General features: G+C 38.6%; 1 protein-coding gene across 1 annotated transcript in view; it reads right to left on the reverse strand.

Annotated features, from left to right (window-relative positions):
* TLK1 (tousled like kinase 1) overlaps window positions 1-16,986 on the reverse strand; it is a 156,121-nt gene extending 139,135 nt beyond the window's left edge. Inside the window, exon 1 of the mRNA XM_004428200.3 lies at window positions 16,344-16,986. Coding sequence (XP_004428257.1) covers window positions 16,344-16,482 — 139 coding nt within the window. The 5' untranslated portion in view covers window positions 16,483-16,986. The remainder of the gene's footprint in view (window positions 1-16,343) is intronic.
* Between the last annotated feature and the right edge of the window lie 976 nt (window positions 16,987-17,962).

Consider the following 17,962-nt stretch of genomic DNA (forward strand, 5'->3'; position numbering starts at 1 on the left):
TTGCCTTGGGGAGAAGGCAGTGACAGCTGGAGGAAGGAAGAGGGCTTCTGAAGTGCTGGCAATATTCTATTTCTTGACTGAGTGGTAGTTATGCAGATCATGATTTATAATAATTCATTGAGCATTAATTTATTTGTGTGCATTTTCTGTTATGTGTTATGCTTCAATAATGAAAGGTAAAGCACCACATAAAATTTTAAAAAATCAATTGAATCACAGAAAAATTAGAGTACTTGAACTTTAGAGGGTAATAACTTTTAAAGATATGTACTTAAAAATATTACAAGGAAAAACTGGTATTGAATTTAATAAAAGTATAAAACTTTATATGATAGAAAATATACAAATATACAAAAAGAAAAGACATAATGAAGAAATGGTTCCATCAAATATAACAAGGACTGACATCAATCACTATCATATATTCTAATGCGTAAGACACAAACTTCAAGAAAAACTGGCAATGGACTTTTGATACAAATATTAAGTTCAATCACAGTAGCAATCAAGACATACCAACTGAAAAAGAAGATACCATTTAATAGTTAAACTGGAGAAAAATTGTGTAATTCTCTTCTCTAGGGAGCACTTTGTTCACGCTACTATGATAGAAATTCAATTTCCTCCCTTCCCTCTTTTCTTTTTTAGAGAACTTTCCTTCGCAGCACTGGAAAGCGTTGCTTCTATGATCCACAAGAGAATAGTGCTACCATAGTTCTTGAATTTCCAGTTTCTAATTCAGTCTCCTCAAGGCTTAACTGGGTTCTAAGAGATACCCAGCCCTTCCTTCTAATAATAAATGTTTTGCTTAAGTTTGTGTCTAGCAACCAAATGATCAATGAATATTATAACACCTTAATATAGTATATGCTACAACTATATTATAATTCTTCTGTTTATATCAGAAGTTGAAAACCGGCAACTCACAGATCGTTTTATCTGACCCACAGGTGTTTTCTTAAAAGTATGAATTACATGTTATGAATTATAGTCTTCCTCACTAGACTGTGACCCAGCTGCTAGGGGGCAGGGACTGTATCTTATGTATCTTTGTTTCTCCAGTGCTAGGCTCTAGCTCCAAAAATACTTGCTAAGTGAATAAACTATGCCAATAAGGTTTCCATAAAACTCTTAGGCTCTGACAATTGGTTCATCTCTGAGAAGCAATAACAGACTTTAATGAAAAACTGGACGAGATGGACCTAGTAGACATATACAGAGCACTCCATCCAAAAACAGCTGACTACACATTCTTCTCAAGGGCGCATGGAACATTCTCTAGGATAGACCATATGTTGGGAAACAAAACAAGCCTCAATAAATTTAAGAAGATTGAAATCATAACAAGCATCTTTTCAGACCATAAGGCTATGAAACTGGAAATGAACCATGAAAAAAAAACTGGGAAAGTGACAAAAATGTGGAGATTAAACAACATGCTACTGAACAACCAATGGATCATTGATGAAATTAAAGGAGAAATCAAAAACTATCTGGAAACAAACGAAAATGATAACATGCCATATCAAACCATATGGGATGCAGCAAAAGCGGTCCTGAGAGGGAAACTCATAGCGATACAAGCCCACCTTAACAAGAAACAGCCCTAATAGGCAACCTTAAATTACACCTAACAGAACTAGAAAAAGAAGAACAAACAAAGCCCAAAGCCAGCAGAAGGAGAGAAATAATAAAAATCAGAGCAGAAATAAATGAAATTGAGACTAAAAAAACAGTAGAAAGGATTAATGAAACAAAGAGTTGGTTCTTCAAGAAGATAAACAAAATCGACAAACCCTTAGCCAGGCTTACTAAGAAAAAAAGAGAAAAGGCTCAAGTAAATAAAATTAGAAATGAAAGAGGAGAAATTACAACGGATACCATGGAAATACAGAGGATTATAAGAGAATACTATGAGAAATTATATGCCAACAAATTGGACAATCTAGAAGAAGTGGATAAATTCTTAGACTTATACAACCTCCCAAAATTGAACCAAGAAGAAATGGAGAATCTGAATAGACCAATAACAAGTAAAGAGATTGAAATAGTAATCAAAAACCTCCCAAAAAATAAAAGTCCAGGACCAGATGGCTTCTCCAGTGAATTTTACCAAACATTCAAAGAAGATTTAATACCCATCCTTCTCAAACTATTCCAAAAAATAGAGGAAGATGGAACACTTCCTAAGTCATTCTATGAGGCCAACATCACCCTGATACCAAAACCAGACAAAGACAATACAAAGAAAGAAAATTACAGGCCAATATCGCTGATGAACATTGATGCAAAAATCCTCAACAAAATATTGGCAAACCGAATACAACAATACATTAAAAAGATCATACACCATGATCAAGTGGGATTTATACCAGAGACGCAGGGATGGTTCAACATCCGCAAATCAATCAACGTGATACATCACATCAACAAAACAAAGAATAAAAACCACATGATCATCTCAATAGACGCAGAGAAGGCATTTGACAAGATACAACATCCATTTATGATAAAAACTCTCAATAAAATGGGAATAGAAGGAAAGTACCTCAACATAATAAAGGCCATATATGACAAACCCACAGCCAACATCATACTCAACGGGGAAAGACTGAAAGCCATTCCTCTGAGAACAGGAACGAGGCAGGGCTGCCCACTCTCACCACTCCTGTTCAACATAGTACTGGAGGTTTTGGCCAGAGCAATTAGGCAAGAAAAAGGAATAAAAGGAATCCAAATAGGTAACGAAGAAGTGAAACTCTCACTATTTGCAGATGACATGATTGTATATATAGAAAACCCTAAAGAATCTGTTGGAAAACTATTAGAAACAATCAACAACTACAGCAAAGTTGCAGGGTACAAAATCAATCTACAAAAATCAGTATTGCATTTCTATATGCTAATAATGAACTAACAGAAAGAGAGCTCAAAAAGATAATACCATTTACAATTGCATCCAAAAGAATAAAATACCTAGGAATAAATCTTACACCAAGGAAGTGAAGGACCTATACAATGAGAACTACAAGACATTATTGAAAGAAATCCATGATGACATAAAGAAATGGAAAGATATCCCATGCACGTGGATTGGAAGAATAAACATAGTTAAAATGTCTATATTACCTAAAGCAATCTACAGATTCAATGCAATCCCAATCAGAATCCCAATGACATTCTTCACAGAAATAGAAAAAAGAATACTAAAATTTATATGGGGCAACAAAAGACTCCGAATAGCTAAAGAAATCCTAAAGAAAAAGAACAAAGCAGGAGGCATCACAATCCCTGACTTCAAAACATACTACAAAGCAATAGTAATCAAAACAGCATGGTACTGGTACAAAAACAGACACATAGATCAATGGAACAGAATTGAAAGCCCAGAAATAAAACCACACATATACGGACAGCTGATTTTCGACAAAGGTGCTAAGAACATGCAATGGAGAAAGGAAAGTCTCTTCAATAAATGGTGTTGGGAAAACTGGACAGCCACATGCAAAAGAATGAAAGTGGACCATGTGCTATCGCCATTCACAAAAATTAACTCAAAATGGATCAAAGACCTGAAGGTGAGACCTGAAACTATAAAACTCATAGAAGAAAATATAGGCAACACACTATTTGACATTGGTCATAAAGGAATCTTTTTGGATGACATGCCTACCCAGACTAGGGAAACTAAAGAAAAAATAAACAAGTGGGACTTTATCAGATTAAAGAGCTTTTATAAGACAAATGAAACCAGAATCAAGATGAACAGACAACCAACCAGCTGGGAGAGAATATTTGCAAAACATACATCTGACAAGGGGTTGATCTCCATAATATATAAAGAACTCACACAACTGAACAAGAAAAAAACAAACAACCCAATCAAAAAATGGGCAGAGGAAATGAACAGACACTTCTCCAAGGAAGATATACAGATGGCCAATAGGCACATGAAAAGATGCTCAACATCACTAATCATCAGGGAAATGCAAATCAAAACAACACTAAGATACCACCTCACGCCTGTTAGAATGGCTATAATCACCAAGATAAAAAACAACAAATGTTGGAGAGGATGTGGAGAAACAGGAACCCTCATACACAGCTGGTGGGAGTGCAAATTGGTGCAGCCTCTATGGAAAACGGTATGGAGATTCCTCAAAGAATTAAAAATAGAGATGCCCTACGATCCAGCCATCCCACTACTGGGAATCTATCCAACGCACCTGAAATGAACAATCCAAAGAGGCTTATGCACCCCTATGTTCATTGCAGCATTATTCACCATAGCCAAGAAGTGGAAGCAACCTAAGTGTCCCTCGACTGACGATTGCATTAAGAAAATGTGGTGTATATATACAATGGAATACTACTCAGCCATAAAAAAAGGCAAAATCGTCCCATTTGCAACAACATGGATGGGCCTGGAGCGTATTATGTTAAGTGAAATAAGCCAGAAAGAGAAAGACAAACACTGTATGATCTCACTCATATGTGGAATATAAACCAACACATGGACAGAGAAAACTGGACTGTGGTTACCAGGGGCAGTGGGGGTGGGGGGTGGGCACAAGGGGTGAAGGGAGTCATATATATGGTGATGGACAAACAAAAATGTACAACCCAAAATTTCACAATGTTAGAAACCATTAAAACATCAATTAAAAAAAAAAAAAATCCTAGTTACCTCATTGGGAAAACAATGACAATACATATTAAATGACATAAAAATATTCATCCCCTTTTGCTCAGTAAACCAAATCCTTGAAATGTATACCAAAGAAGTAATTCAAAGGAAAAAAAATGATTATATGCATAATAAATGCGACATTATATAGTAAAAAGAAATGAGACTAACAATTATGATTAAGTTTTAGTGTACGTATCAACTAAAGTTAGTACACATTCATTTAAAAGATAATGATGAAAACTGCAATATGGGAACATGTACAGAAGACGGAATGTAGCCTAAAGTTACTTTTCAACGACCCTCTAATATGAGCTCGTGTTTTTGTCCCTGCCTTTCTTCTCAAAAGAAAAAATTCACCAATATACAAACACATACACACAAACAATAACAGCAGCAGCAGCAAGTAACTTGCCCAAGGTCACACAGCTCAGAAGCGACAGAGAGAGAACACAAATGCAGGTCTATCTATAGTAGGCCCACAATCCTAACCCCTATGCTACACTGTCTACACACCCACTAGTAAACACATATTATTAAGCACCTAGTGCACATAAAGCATTCTCCTTGGTACAAATAAGAACACAAAAACACAAGGCAGGCCTCTTTCAATGCAGTGCTTTAAAGTCTATTTGTGCATATCAAAGATAAAGCTACACTAATCCAAATCTAGTGCCTGAAGCTTGCTTAAGCGTTATAAGCACGTCTCATAAATTTGATCAATTCTCAAGCCACAGAAAATTACAAGAACTAAAACGAGGAAGGCAGCAATCATTTGAAATCTGCCTCTGTCAGACACAACTCAGCTAGAATTCTTCAACAGGCCAGGGAGACAATCCATGTAAGTCAAGCGTGCTCTGGCCATAAGGGACCTTTATCCAAATCGTATTTGTTCCCTTTCTTCCCACTTAAACAAAGAAGAAAAAATTTAAATTCTAAAGCATCATTATATCTACATATAATAGTAATAGTTGTAGACAACACATACTGACTGGTTAATGTGCCCCGAATTTCTCATTTAATTCTCACAACCTTGTGAAGTAGTTACTATTACCATCCCATCCTACAATCAAGAAAATCTACAGATGAGGCATTGAGAGGTTACGTAACTTAAGTTACAGTAAGTGGCAAAACCCAAACTTGTACCCAGGTCTAACAAATGTGTGCTTATAACTATTACTTATGTTACACTAACTTTCTACATAATAATACTTTTAACATATGGTATCAGTATCCAAAAGCTAAGTATAATGCTGTCAACTAGGTCAGGGAAGTAGGAGACACTAGGGGGAAAAGACAAGTAGGGGCCAAGAGCTTGTAGCGTGCTGCCACTTATTAGTCTTTTGGTTTTCTTGTTTAAAACTACAAAATAAAATTTTAAAAATAGTGAGAGTGAGAAATGCCCAGAGGAAATATAAGAAAACATTTGATAAAATGGATTAGATACATGTTCAGTGTCAGGTTTGCAACTCGTTGGTTAAGCGCAAGGCATTGTGTTAATAATATTTAAGCCCAGTAATTCCTAGGATGAGTTGAACCCTATCGGGTTCAAAAATACATGCCCATCTCATGCATTGCTGGCATATGAGCTAAGTACTATCCTTCAAATAATAATTAGGCAACATTTATCAAAAGCCCTAAAACCGTTTTATACTTTTTGCCTTGATAATTCCATCATTGGGAATCGTCTTTAAAAAAAAAAAAGCTTCCACTCAAAGATATTCTTTATATCATTATCTGTAAAAGCCAAAAAATAAATAAGTTGTTTTTCAGGAAAACTACCACTCACCTAATCTGTGTGATTTTAAGGGGACTGCCAATCGTGGCTTTCTGTGGGTTCCCCAACTCGCCCTACTCACAGCCATAATGGCTACCTTGTCGTACTTCATCTCCCAGGTCCCAATGATTGGTTAAGGAACTGACAATTAAAATACATCAGCATCAACCAAGAACTGGTATGTAGGCATCAGGAATGAGAAGCTGTCTTTCAAGCATGGTTGCTAAGCTAAAAGGTGTGTGTCTGGGGCTCCAGAAGCAAGAGGCTAGGAGAACCGAGAAATGGAGACAAAGAGGCTCAATGACATTATTTGAGATTTGGATCCAAACCGTTCCCAAAGCCATTCCATCCTCCTCTGAGACACATACAATTCCCACTGACATGAACCAATAAATTCCGTTTTTAATTTACCAAAGTCTGTGGTAAGTTTTCATCATGAGTAAGCAAAATACACCACCTAAAGAAGAATGGCTAACTAAGTAAATTATAGTACATCCATTCAATGGAATAACACTGCCAGAATAGTGTAACTGATAGGAGCATGCACTCAGGAGCCTAGTCTGAATCCTGGCTCTGTTACTCAACCTCTCTGTGCCTCAATTTCCTCATCTGTAAAATAGGGATATAATAGTACTTATTTCATACAATTGTTAGAAGTAAATGAGTTACTCTTTACAAAGTGCCTAGAACAGAGCCGACCATTAATAAGCATATGTATTTTTAAATAAATAAAAAAATAGTAATATACAAAGTTGACTAAACCATATAATTACACTGATGTTTTTAAAAATCTGTATACAGAAAAAGGAAAAACTATTTTTTTAAGAAGCAAACACATACTATTTATCAAAAAAGAAAAAAAAAAAAAGAAACATGCCTCAGGTCTCAGGAAAGACAGGATGAATCTGATTGGTTTCACACAAACCCCAGGACCTTCCCCAGTGGCACTATATTCATCATCAGATAGGAAGCACATACATACATAGTGTCAAGTGTGGAATCATGAAATCACACAATGTATCACATTAACAATACCAGCAAGTACCTGGTTAAAGCTTAAGAATTTAAACCTAGAAGTTTGTCATTTTCTCTACCTGAATTAGTTTCTAAAAAAGGCAGAAATATATCAGTACAACCAATGCTTAATAATCCATACATATGAAGAATACTACAAGTCATCCCCCCAAAACCACTCATATTTGGCTTTGTAATGCATCTTTGTAGAATATAAGCATTTTTACTTAAATACAAGTATAACTTGTCTTCTTGAAATTCACAAAATTTCATACCTAATAATGAAGCCACATTGAAAAGATTTAAGTTTCACAACATACCACCTAGAACAGCTCTGCATATCTTTCCATATCATGCTTTGAATTTCTATCAACCCATTCAAATTATCTCTCTCATTAGATTTACTAAGTAATACCTGTTACCAGGGATTTGTTTTGTAGGTAACAAAGTAATTAAAACTAACTGTTTCAGTGTTTCAAAAAATACTTCTCATACATGAGCCAGACTGAGCTTCAAGACTCTTTTCTCCACCCATACTGAATAAGTCAAGGATCTGCCACTAAATCATCTCAATTCTGTTCAGAGACTATGAACCAGGTTACACAGCCTCCAGAATAAGTGGACTACTCCCCGTGTATTGACAGTGGAAAACTCTTTGTTCAAATTCTAATGTTTATTTGTTATGGCTGTGGTGGGCTCATGAGGCCAAAATATTAAGATAAATGACATTTCAATTTAGATTATTAAACATAAAAATAAGATTTTTCATTAATGTATCTCTAACATTTTCCATGAAAGGACTAAACACTTCTGAATAATGAAATGTAAGATTTTCACAGCTGGTAAAGCTTTCTAAATTGGGTTGTTTGGTTTTGGGTTTTTTATGTGTCTTTTTTTTAATCTTATCTTCACACATATAAAAGTCATGCAAAAAAATTAACGAAAGTTCAGAGGTAAACTGAATGAGCCTAAAAGACTGATTAGTAAATTAAAATTTGTTAAGGAAAAACAACTAAAAAATTGCCCAAAACCTAATTTCCATATCTTAGGCAATATATCCTAGGAGTTAAAATGCAGACTTAGTTCAAATCTCAACCCTAACATTTACTACTCTGCGTCACAGTGGTCAAGTTTCTTCACTTCTCTGTGCTTCAGTTTCCTCATCTGTAAAATGAGAATAATAATCATATCTACCTCACAGTGTTATGAGAATTAAATGAATTAACACATGCAAACAATAAATTTTAGCTATTATTGTCACTGTTACCCATATCACGCTCTAAAAATATAACTAAGAATTACTAAAATAAGCATCTTCCTGAGTCTGAAATATTGCATATTAAGTTATATAATCACTCAGTTTTGTTTGTTTTTTTTTTTAAAGAAAATTTAAGTCTTGAACAAAACTTTTTCTTGGGTGCCAACTCTATAGAGGACATCCTACTATGCACTGAGAATACGGAAATGAATAAAACATAGCCTCTGAATTCAAGACCTTTCTGTCTAGTAGGCAACATAAATAAAACTATAATAAAATAAAAGGTGGCATGATGGAGGTGCTATGAAATAAACAATCCTATAGGACACTAAGGAACAGAGGCATCTAACTTAAGGAGGGGCAAAGACTCCAGAAATAATTTCTGAGGAGCAATCACTAGGTACTTCACTTCAGAGCACCACACTTGTATGTAATTTACATAGTTTTTAATATATTCATAACAGTGTTTTAGAATGTAGATCATTAAAAAAAAAGATTACCCAATAGAATACTTACCATGCTCATAAACTAACTTAAAAATCTTTTGGTAATGATGAAGATGACTATCTTCGTTTAACAAACCAAAACATAACCTTGAAAAGGTCACACTGCTTCTTCAAGAAATACTTCTTCACCAATAAATAAAAGCTACAAACTTTCCTCCAGTAAGTTGTATTATGACTAATGTCAAAAGAATAATATTTTTGAGCTATTAGAGACCTCTGAAAGCCTCAAATCCAGCCCCCTCATTTTACAGATGAAAAGAAGCCACAAAGTATAATGGAAAAAACACTAAGTTAAGAGTCAAAACACTGACTTTTGGTCTCAACCCCCTTACAGTAAAAACCTGGGCAGATTATCTAAGTTCCCTTACCTGTAAAACGAGCGGTTTGGACTCAACTGCTTCCCAGGTCCCTTTCAGCTCTATAACTCTCATTTTATGAAACTGAAGCAGAGAGATAAGTAACTTGCCCAAAGTCACACAGCTAGTTAATGGCAAAGTATAGACTACACTTGGATTCCAATTACAATCAATGTACTTTCTCATCTGTACCATACTGCTTCTCCTACTTCATAACACTATTCCTCCAAGATTTTTGAAAATTATTAACGTGCATGAAGGATTTTATAAAACTAAATAAAATATTCCTATGGCTCTTCTATAGAAAATGAGGTTTAAATCCAAATGCAACAAGTACATGAAGTCTCAAGCTGTGTGTCACTTACTACACTTATTAAGATGACCTCAAGAAAGTTATGGGAATTTATGTTTAACTTCCCACCACCTAAAATCTAACCTTTCAATGCAACTCACAGAAGAGATTACATTCCATATAAAATTAAAATATGAATTGTTGGGGCCGGCCCGGTGGCACAAGCGGTTAAGTGCGTGCACTCAGCTGCGGCGGCCCGGGGTTCCCTGGTTCAGATCCCGGGCACGCACCAACGCACTGCTTGTCAAGCCATGCTGTGGTGGTGTCCCATATAAAGTGGAGGAAGATGGGCATGGATGTTAGCCCAGGGCCAGCCTTCCTCAGCAAAAAGAGGAGGATTAGCAGATGTTAGCTCAGGGTTGATCTTCCTCAAAAAAAAAAAAAAAAAATGAATTGTTATAGGTAATGATAACTATTATATGCATATTTCTCTGAATAAGAATTAAAATTCTTCATTTTATTTTATGTCTTGGTTATACTTAATATGCATTTTTAAATTCAAGAGAGATCAATTTAAATACTTTTCCTTCATGTATCCTCTTTTCAGACTCTTTAGCTTTAAAACCATTAGAACAGACTAAGCATATTACTTCTAAAATCACATAAAAAATTATAAATAAGACTATACAGACTGTTGGTAGTTTCTCTTTCAAAATTGAAAATCAGCCCCCCACAGTATTCTAAAATTCAGTGCCCAAATATATTACAACTCTACTAAACTGTATCGTAAGCAGCAGCTGAGGCCCTAAAATGTCTTCAAAGCTTATTATATTTCATAGGGAATTTAGCAAGATTTCAGGAAGACCAATAGTGTTGATTCCAGAAAATACAGGAAAATCCTTAGAGGAAAAGCACAATAAAAATGCAAAATAGTAATAAAGTTAACAATAGTTTCATACTACTGACTTAAGAGAATATTCAAAAACATTCATGGATATATAAGTACAGTTTAACTATATATAGGGATTTTCAAAGCAGCACAGATTGTTTACATTTTTAAATTGGATGGGACCTTAAGTCACTTAATCCAATAGCACCCAAAATAAGAATCTACAGAATTTATCTCTGCCTTCCCCAAAAATGTCCCTGTTGTCTGCTTTAAATTCTTACAGCTAAATACTTCAAGAGGCAATACTTTCCATTGTTAGACAAACCTAGTTCCTATAGAGTTCTTTCATTCTTGTCAGGAAATTATACTGAATTCAATATATGCCTTCCTAACTTTCACTTGCTGGTCTACCGTCTAAAATAGCAGAATATATCTACAATCATGTGCTGCATAATGATATTTTGGTCAACAAGAGACCGCATATAAGATGGTGGTCCTATAAGATTAATACCATATAGCCTAGGTGTGTAGTAGGCTCTACCTTTTAGGTTTGTGCAAGTACTGCAGGGGAGGAAGAAATTTTCCTCTACCCTTCTAGGTTCTGGCTGGTCTAAGACTTAAAGTGACAAGACACAGATTAACAGGAAAAAAACAAGTTTAATAACATGTATACACGGGAGAAACCCAAGAAAACTGAGTAACTCACCAAAATGGTCAAAGCCCCCACCTTAAACATCATCCTCAGCTAAAGACAAAAGATGATGCTGGGGCTGGGAGAATCAACGACTTGAAAGGAAAGGAAGACAACTCACAGGTATGAGGAAAAAAGCAAACGTTTGGATAACAAGTGTTTGGCCACAAAGAAACAGAAGAACACAGAGGGAGCCCCAAAATACGCTTTTCTAGGTTACTCCCTGTCTACCACCTAACTCATGTTATGCTAAGGTGATAGCTTGCTTCCTGAGACAGGTTTTTTTAATCTGGATCCTTTTAGGCAGTTAAGGGGGAGGTAATAAGAAAAACTTTCTGAGTCTTTTGCTTGTTAAAAATAACCAGCCTAAAATAATCCTCATGTTAAAGAGACACATTTTGGGGTGGCAAATTTTGCTCTCCTTCAGAACACTCTATGATGTTTGAACAATAACTAAATTGTCCACTGACAAATTTCGCAGAAAGCATCCCTGTCGTTAAGTGACTTATGGCTGTATTCTCTCTTCTATTTATGTTTTTGACTATCATGTTCCTCACCCTTTAAGTAGTCTCTTTTTTAGGCTAAATGGATGGTCCACAGATTTCTTGTGGGTCCTGGAGATGCTTCTGGAATACAATGTACTTCCACATAGCAAGGAACCTTTAAAAAAAACTGCCACTTGTCAAGTTTTGGTATAATATCAAAGAAGAATATGTACAATTTCTAAAAAGGTTCTTAAAATACTCCTCCTTTCCCAACTACATATCTATGTGAAGCTGGATTCTCTTCACATACCTCAATCAAAACATATCACAACAGACTGAAAGCAGAGACAAAATCCAGCTGTCTTCTACTAAGCCAGAAATTAAAGTGATTTTGTAAAAATATAAAACAATGCCACTAGTCTCACTGAAATTTTTGTTTTAAAATATTTATTCTTCATTAAGAAATTTATTAGCATATAATCAGCTATTATTGTTATTTTTAGATAAATATTTTTTAAACTATTTCATTCTTAATATAGTAAATATCAATAGACAACACACATAAACAAAATCTCTTTAGAATCCTCAATAATTTTTAAGGGAGTAAAGGGGTCCTGAGACCAAAGGCTAAAGCACAGCCTATTTCTCAGGGGCAGGTTCCCAGACCTCTACGTATCCTGGGTTTCTTTTTTTTCTCTCTCTCTCTACTATGGAAATGTGCCTCCGTAAATGAGGCACCTACCACAAATCTATTCATGAGCTAGAATCCTTCAACATTCAACCCTGTCCTTCCCCAGCTACTGACTTCAAGAAATTAAAGGGCCATCTGGCACAGCTTTATTTTTAACAGCTCCCTACAGGTATTACTCAACCACCTGGAGTCAAATACTTTAATTCTTCTATCTAAAGGATGCAGTCTGTAAATATGGAAACAGAGAGTAACAGTTTAGTTATACTGTGATATTATCTTTCTAACCAAACTACTTTCACTTTTTACATAAAAGTAAAGCAAATTATTCATATCTGGTAAGAAGGAACAGAAAAGAAAATCCAAGTCTTTTGCATAATCATTAATTTGACTCTTAGCAATAAACCATTCAAAAGTATCCACTTACTGATACCCATCTGCTCATCTAGCCACTATGACACTAAGTTCCTAGGCCTCAACAAAGCAAAAGTGATCTTTATTTGAAAATGTACTTAATTTCTTAACTTCCCACCTCCTTAATCACAGGATTATTGAGATAAAATGGGACAGAGACTACAGGTTTAAAAGATACAACATGAAATCCAGAGCTACATTGCTGAGCACCTCTCAGAAAACTTCAAGACTGATAAAGGAAAAGCTTTGGGACCCCCAGGGAAAAAAGTAATCTACACTATATCATATAAATTCCTAAATTCTAATAAATTGCTAAATCTTATAATAGTTAAATGCATATTTTATTTGTAATCAAGTAGAACTAGTAATACGATAATGAGAATAGGGTGAGAAAGGGAGGAAGAAAGCCAAAATACAGAGCATTAAAAATAATCAGATTATAATCCTAGATTTTTGGTTTTCAATGTATCAAAACTTCAAAATAATTTTCGCAGATACTTATGGCACATCTTTGAAAAAAATTTTTCAAAGTAAAGTTTACTTAAAAGGAGTAAATCACAGGGGCTGGCCCAGTGGCACAATGTTTAAGTTCGCACACTCTGCTTCAGCCGCCCAGGGTTTGCATCCTGGGCACTGACCTAAGCACCACTCATCAAGCCATGCTGTGGTGGCATCCCATATACACAACAGAGGAAGACTGGCACACATGTTAGCTCAGGGACAATCTTCCTCACCAAAAAAAAAAAGAGTGCATCACATATACAATCTTTATAAATGTACATATACATATGTGTATCTCTTTTAAGTTTAAAATTTTCTTACATTATATTGGCTCAATTTTTCAAGAAACAAAGCTTGTTCTCTCCTTGATACATATATTCAAGTTTAATTAATATTAACGGTTCTTACTAGCAGTCACCAGAAGCCAAAAGCTCTCTCAGTTTACATCAATTTATACAATATACTAACGTGCACACCTGGAAATGATGCTCAAGACTTGATAAAATAAACAGAAATAGAAACATCTCAATAGAAAACATCTCCATTTTGATACCTGGGACTTCATATATACAATTTCTGCTGGCATTAGTGAAATCTAAGACTATAGCTTCAAGATGAATACATAACCCCAGAGAGGATTAACACAGTTTTAACTTACATGCTGATTGGTCAAAAAGAAATATACCATTATGGCCATTCAGGTAGTTGGTGTGAAGTATAACTTGCACAAAAGCATGCCTTGTTATTTCATTAATTAATGGAGACTCACCAGAGTCTAGGTTACATAACAATCTATTCTAATCTAAACTGCTGGAAAAAATTCTGGTTATTTGAAAGTACAAGATAAATTATCCCAACCCCACAAAATTTTCAAACATCAGGAAAAGTATAGAATAGCAGAGAAGTTTTTTAACTAGAGTTGAAGCAACCTCAGAACTCTCAACCTAGATTTTGCAGGTCCAAAATTACTAATATTGATAATATACGTTACTGATGAACGATTCAACACTATGTCCTAAGTATTTAGTACAGCGCCTGGCTCACAGAAATGGCTCAATAAATATTTGAGAAATGAATGAAAAAAAGGTCCTGACAGAAAAAAAAAAACAAAAACAAAAACAGAAAATAAGACAGTCTTTCCCAAGACCATCATCTACCATCATTCATAACACTATCATTAAGCATATTAACGAAATTACAGACAAAAGTAAAAGCACGATAAAAACACCAATTGCTCTATTTACAAAAATAGATTTTAGAATATTTACAAATTTTCAAGTGCAAAAAGAAAAATCACCAAATGTACTAAATTTGAGTTAGTCAATAAATAAACTTTTATTTTCTAATAATCCGAACTCAGTGTTGGGGGTGACAAGGAAAGGGGAAAATGTCTGTCAATGTATTCAGTATGTTTAATGGATGCCATAAATCAAACCTTTCCATGAATTTTCTAGAGCAAATTCACGCCAATCTTTGAGCCTATTGTCACTTTCACACATGCTCACAGGAACAAAATGACAAAGAATGCTATGCCTGAACCACTGGATTCAGGGCACAAAACACTTGATTAACAATTGTCAAGGCTCTAAGTAGTAAATATTGACAGATATTTTCAAAATAATTAATCCTACCAATTCCTACATAAGTCAAAGCTTTTGATTACAGGATTCACTAGACTATTCACTATTCACTAGACTTCCAGGCGTTTTTTTGAAAATGTGGCTACAATCTCCTTGCGTGACACAACTAGGGGTGAACAACCCATTTACCAATTGCTGATGAATACTGCTAAACGTTTTCCAGACAAAAGAGTGTTAAATGCGATTCCACGCACATTTATTCTTCCCCCATAAATGCGTGTTCTCTCAAATTTCATTTTATGTCATATACTTAAAGTTAAATACAGTAAGTTGAAATTTTAGTCAAAAGCACTCCGGTGTCTCACTGGCTGTGTAACTGCTACATCTGGTGGCAGCACACTGGCATGCAAGAAGCCGGAAAACTTAGAAAACAATTGTAACCGATCTGGTGCGTGTTTGCAGTAAGCTTTACGCAGATATTTCCCACAAAACCCACGGCTCTGTCAGAGAAGAACAGTAGCCTACTTGCCGTAGAGAGAGAACGCACAAACACGCAGGAGGTGATGGCGAAGGAGAGAAAGTTGCAACCATCTGGAGGGGTGGTTTAAAAAGCCAGCCCACGAGTCAGTCTGTCGCTTAAATTGCTCTAGGGGGCCAGGCAGGGGATAAAGGTCGGCTCTGATCATTTGAGCGGCGCTCCCCAATGGGCAGGGACCTCGCAAGCGAGGGGCATCCTCCAGGTCCCGGGCAGCAGAGCTTGCAGAGCGGGGACCGCCTCTATGGGAGGAGTGCGCGAGGGAAGGGGAGGGGGCTCGAGGATGAATGCTTCAACGGGAGGGAAAACCCACCAGAGACCAGAGGCCAGGAGGTTAAGAGTACCGAGTGTACTAGCAAATGGAGCAGAAAGGGGCTCGCGTCCCGGGGGAGGCTTCCCACCCTAGCAGAACTGGCTCTTAGGTATCCAGGCGAGTCTGTGTGCCGCGCCTCGCCCCGTCCCCTCCAGCGCGCACCCCCTCGTCCGTCACCTCCGCCACCCGCGAACCGCCACCCAGAGCCAGCGCACTACCTCCCCGGAGCCCGGCGGCCTCGCGTCCACCTCGCCACCATCCCCCACCCCGGGGTCGGGGAGAGAAGACCCGCGAGGAGCGGGGGTCGCGGCGCGGGAGGAGAGGCCCGCGAGCGGGCGCGGGCGCGACGGCGCTTACCTTCCCTGGGCCTCCCGGATGGCGGCGTGTGATTCAGCAGGGACCTGGCCGCCGCCGCCGAGCCCGGGGTTGGAGACGTGGAGAGCTGGGACCAAGATGGCGGCCCCTCCAAACTTCCACTGCTACTTTGGACACTCATCAAGCTACTTTCTGAGAACACGACTCCCCCCCTGCGACGGCAGCAGCGGCAACGGCACCGGCACCCGCCTCCGTCATGGCGGGGGCCGCGCTGAGGGCGAGCGAGAGAGCGAGGGCAGGGAGGGAAGAGTCAAGGGGATGGGGGAGGAAACCGAGAAGGGGGGAGGTGGGGAGGGAAGAGGTGAGGGGAGGAGAGGGGACGGGGAGGAGGAAAAGGGGGAGAAGCGAGGGAGCAGGCGGGCGCGCCGGGGAAGAGGCGGAGGGAAAGAGCGCGGCGGCGGAGGCGTCGAGGGGGCGCCCGCCGGGGTCGAAGCGCGGGCGGAGCGCGGGCTGCGCCGGCCGAGGAGACTTCCGCGGGCGGAACCTGCCGGCACCTCTGCAGTGCGTCGGCCCCCGGCGTCGCCCGGGTGGCGGCGGCGGGCGGTGGGTGGCGGCTGAGGCGGCGGGGTAACCTCTGCATCAGTTACAGGCGGCGACGGCGTCACGCGCCGCCTGTGCAAACACTATCGCGAGGCTCCTGCGCCTCCGGTAGCGGCGGCGGCGGCCGCGGGGGCAGGCATGGGGGAGGGACCTGCCAGGGGTTGGGGGCGGGGTGGGGAGGAGCGAGCGCGCGAGGGAGGTGACGCGGCCGCCGGCGCCCCTGGCGCACCCGGGGATCGCAGCGCGGCGCGGGAGCCCCGGGCCGGTGGATTGGCATGCGCGGGGGCGGCCTCCCCGCGCCGGCCGGAGGGAGGCGCGCCCCGCACGCGCCCCCGCCGCGGCGCTCCGGCTCCCGTTCCCGCTCCGCTGCCACCTGACCCCCTCTCCCGCGGAAGCGCGCTTGGCTCCCGACCCACACCCAGCCTGCGGAGAAATGCTTCTGCTCTCGCTGGGCTGTCGTTTCTCAGGAGTTCGATGTGATCGTTTCTCAAAATGGAACTGAAAAGTTGCGAGTGGTTTTTTTCTTACTCCTCTGTGCTGTGCAAAAAAAACCTGTGTGCGTCTCCCTGTCTGCGGAATGGGAGTGATTACCGAATAAAAGCTAAGAAAATAAGTTGGGGGCGGGAGGTGGAAATAAAACTTTATGAATGTTTTCTAAAAAGAGAGAATCTTTACCGGTGTTGTGCACTGTATTAGCAGTTCTTTGTTTTAAAACAGTAAGTGGAAAATCTAAATAGAAAAATTTGATTACTGGATTCATATATTTAGGAAAACTAGTAAAAGAGGATATGGTTTCTAGAAAGTTCCAATTTGTTTCCAGTGCTGCTGCTGAGTCCTGACTACAAAATCCCAAAGCAGATTACAGCAGTTGCTTAAGTTAATAGATACAATGTAGCTTTCTACACACCCACACACGTACAGACATACCAGGGATTGGACATCTTGTACATAAAAGAGCAGTCTAATAGTTTAGGAAAAATACAAGGTTATTACTCTCCTTAAAAAACCAAATTGAATAGAACACTAAAAAGATTATGATATACAGCAACTGTACAAGCATG

This window comes from Ceratotherium simum, chromosome 9, assembly GCF_057802395.1.
Source record: "Ceratotherium simum simum isolate JZ-2026a chromosome 9, ASM5780239v1, whole genome shotgun sequence".
NCBI classification, from domain to species: Eukaryota; Metazoa; Chordata; class Mammalia; order Perissodactyla; family Rhinocerotidae; genus Ceratotherium; species Ceratotherium simum.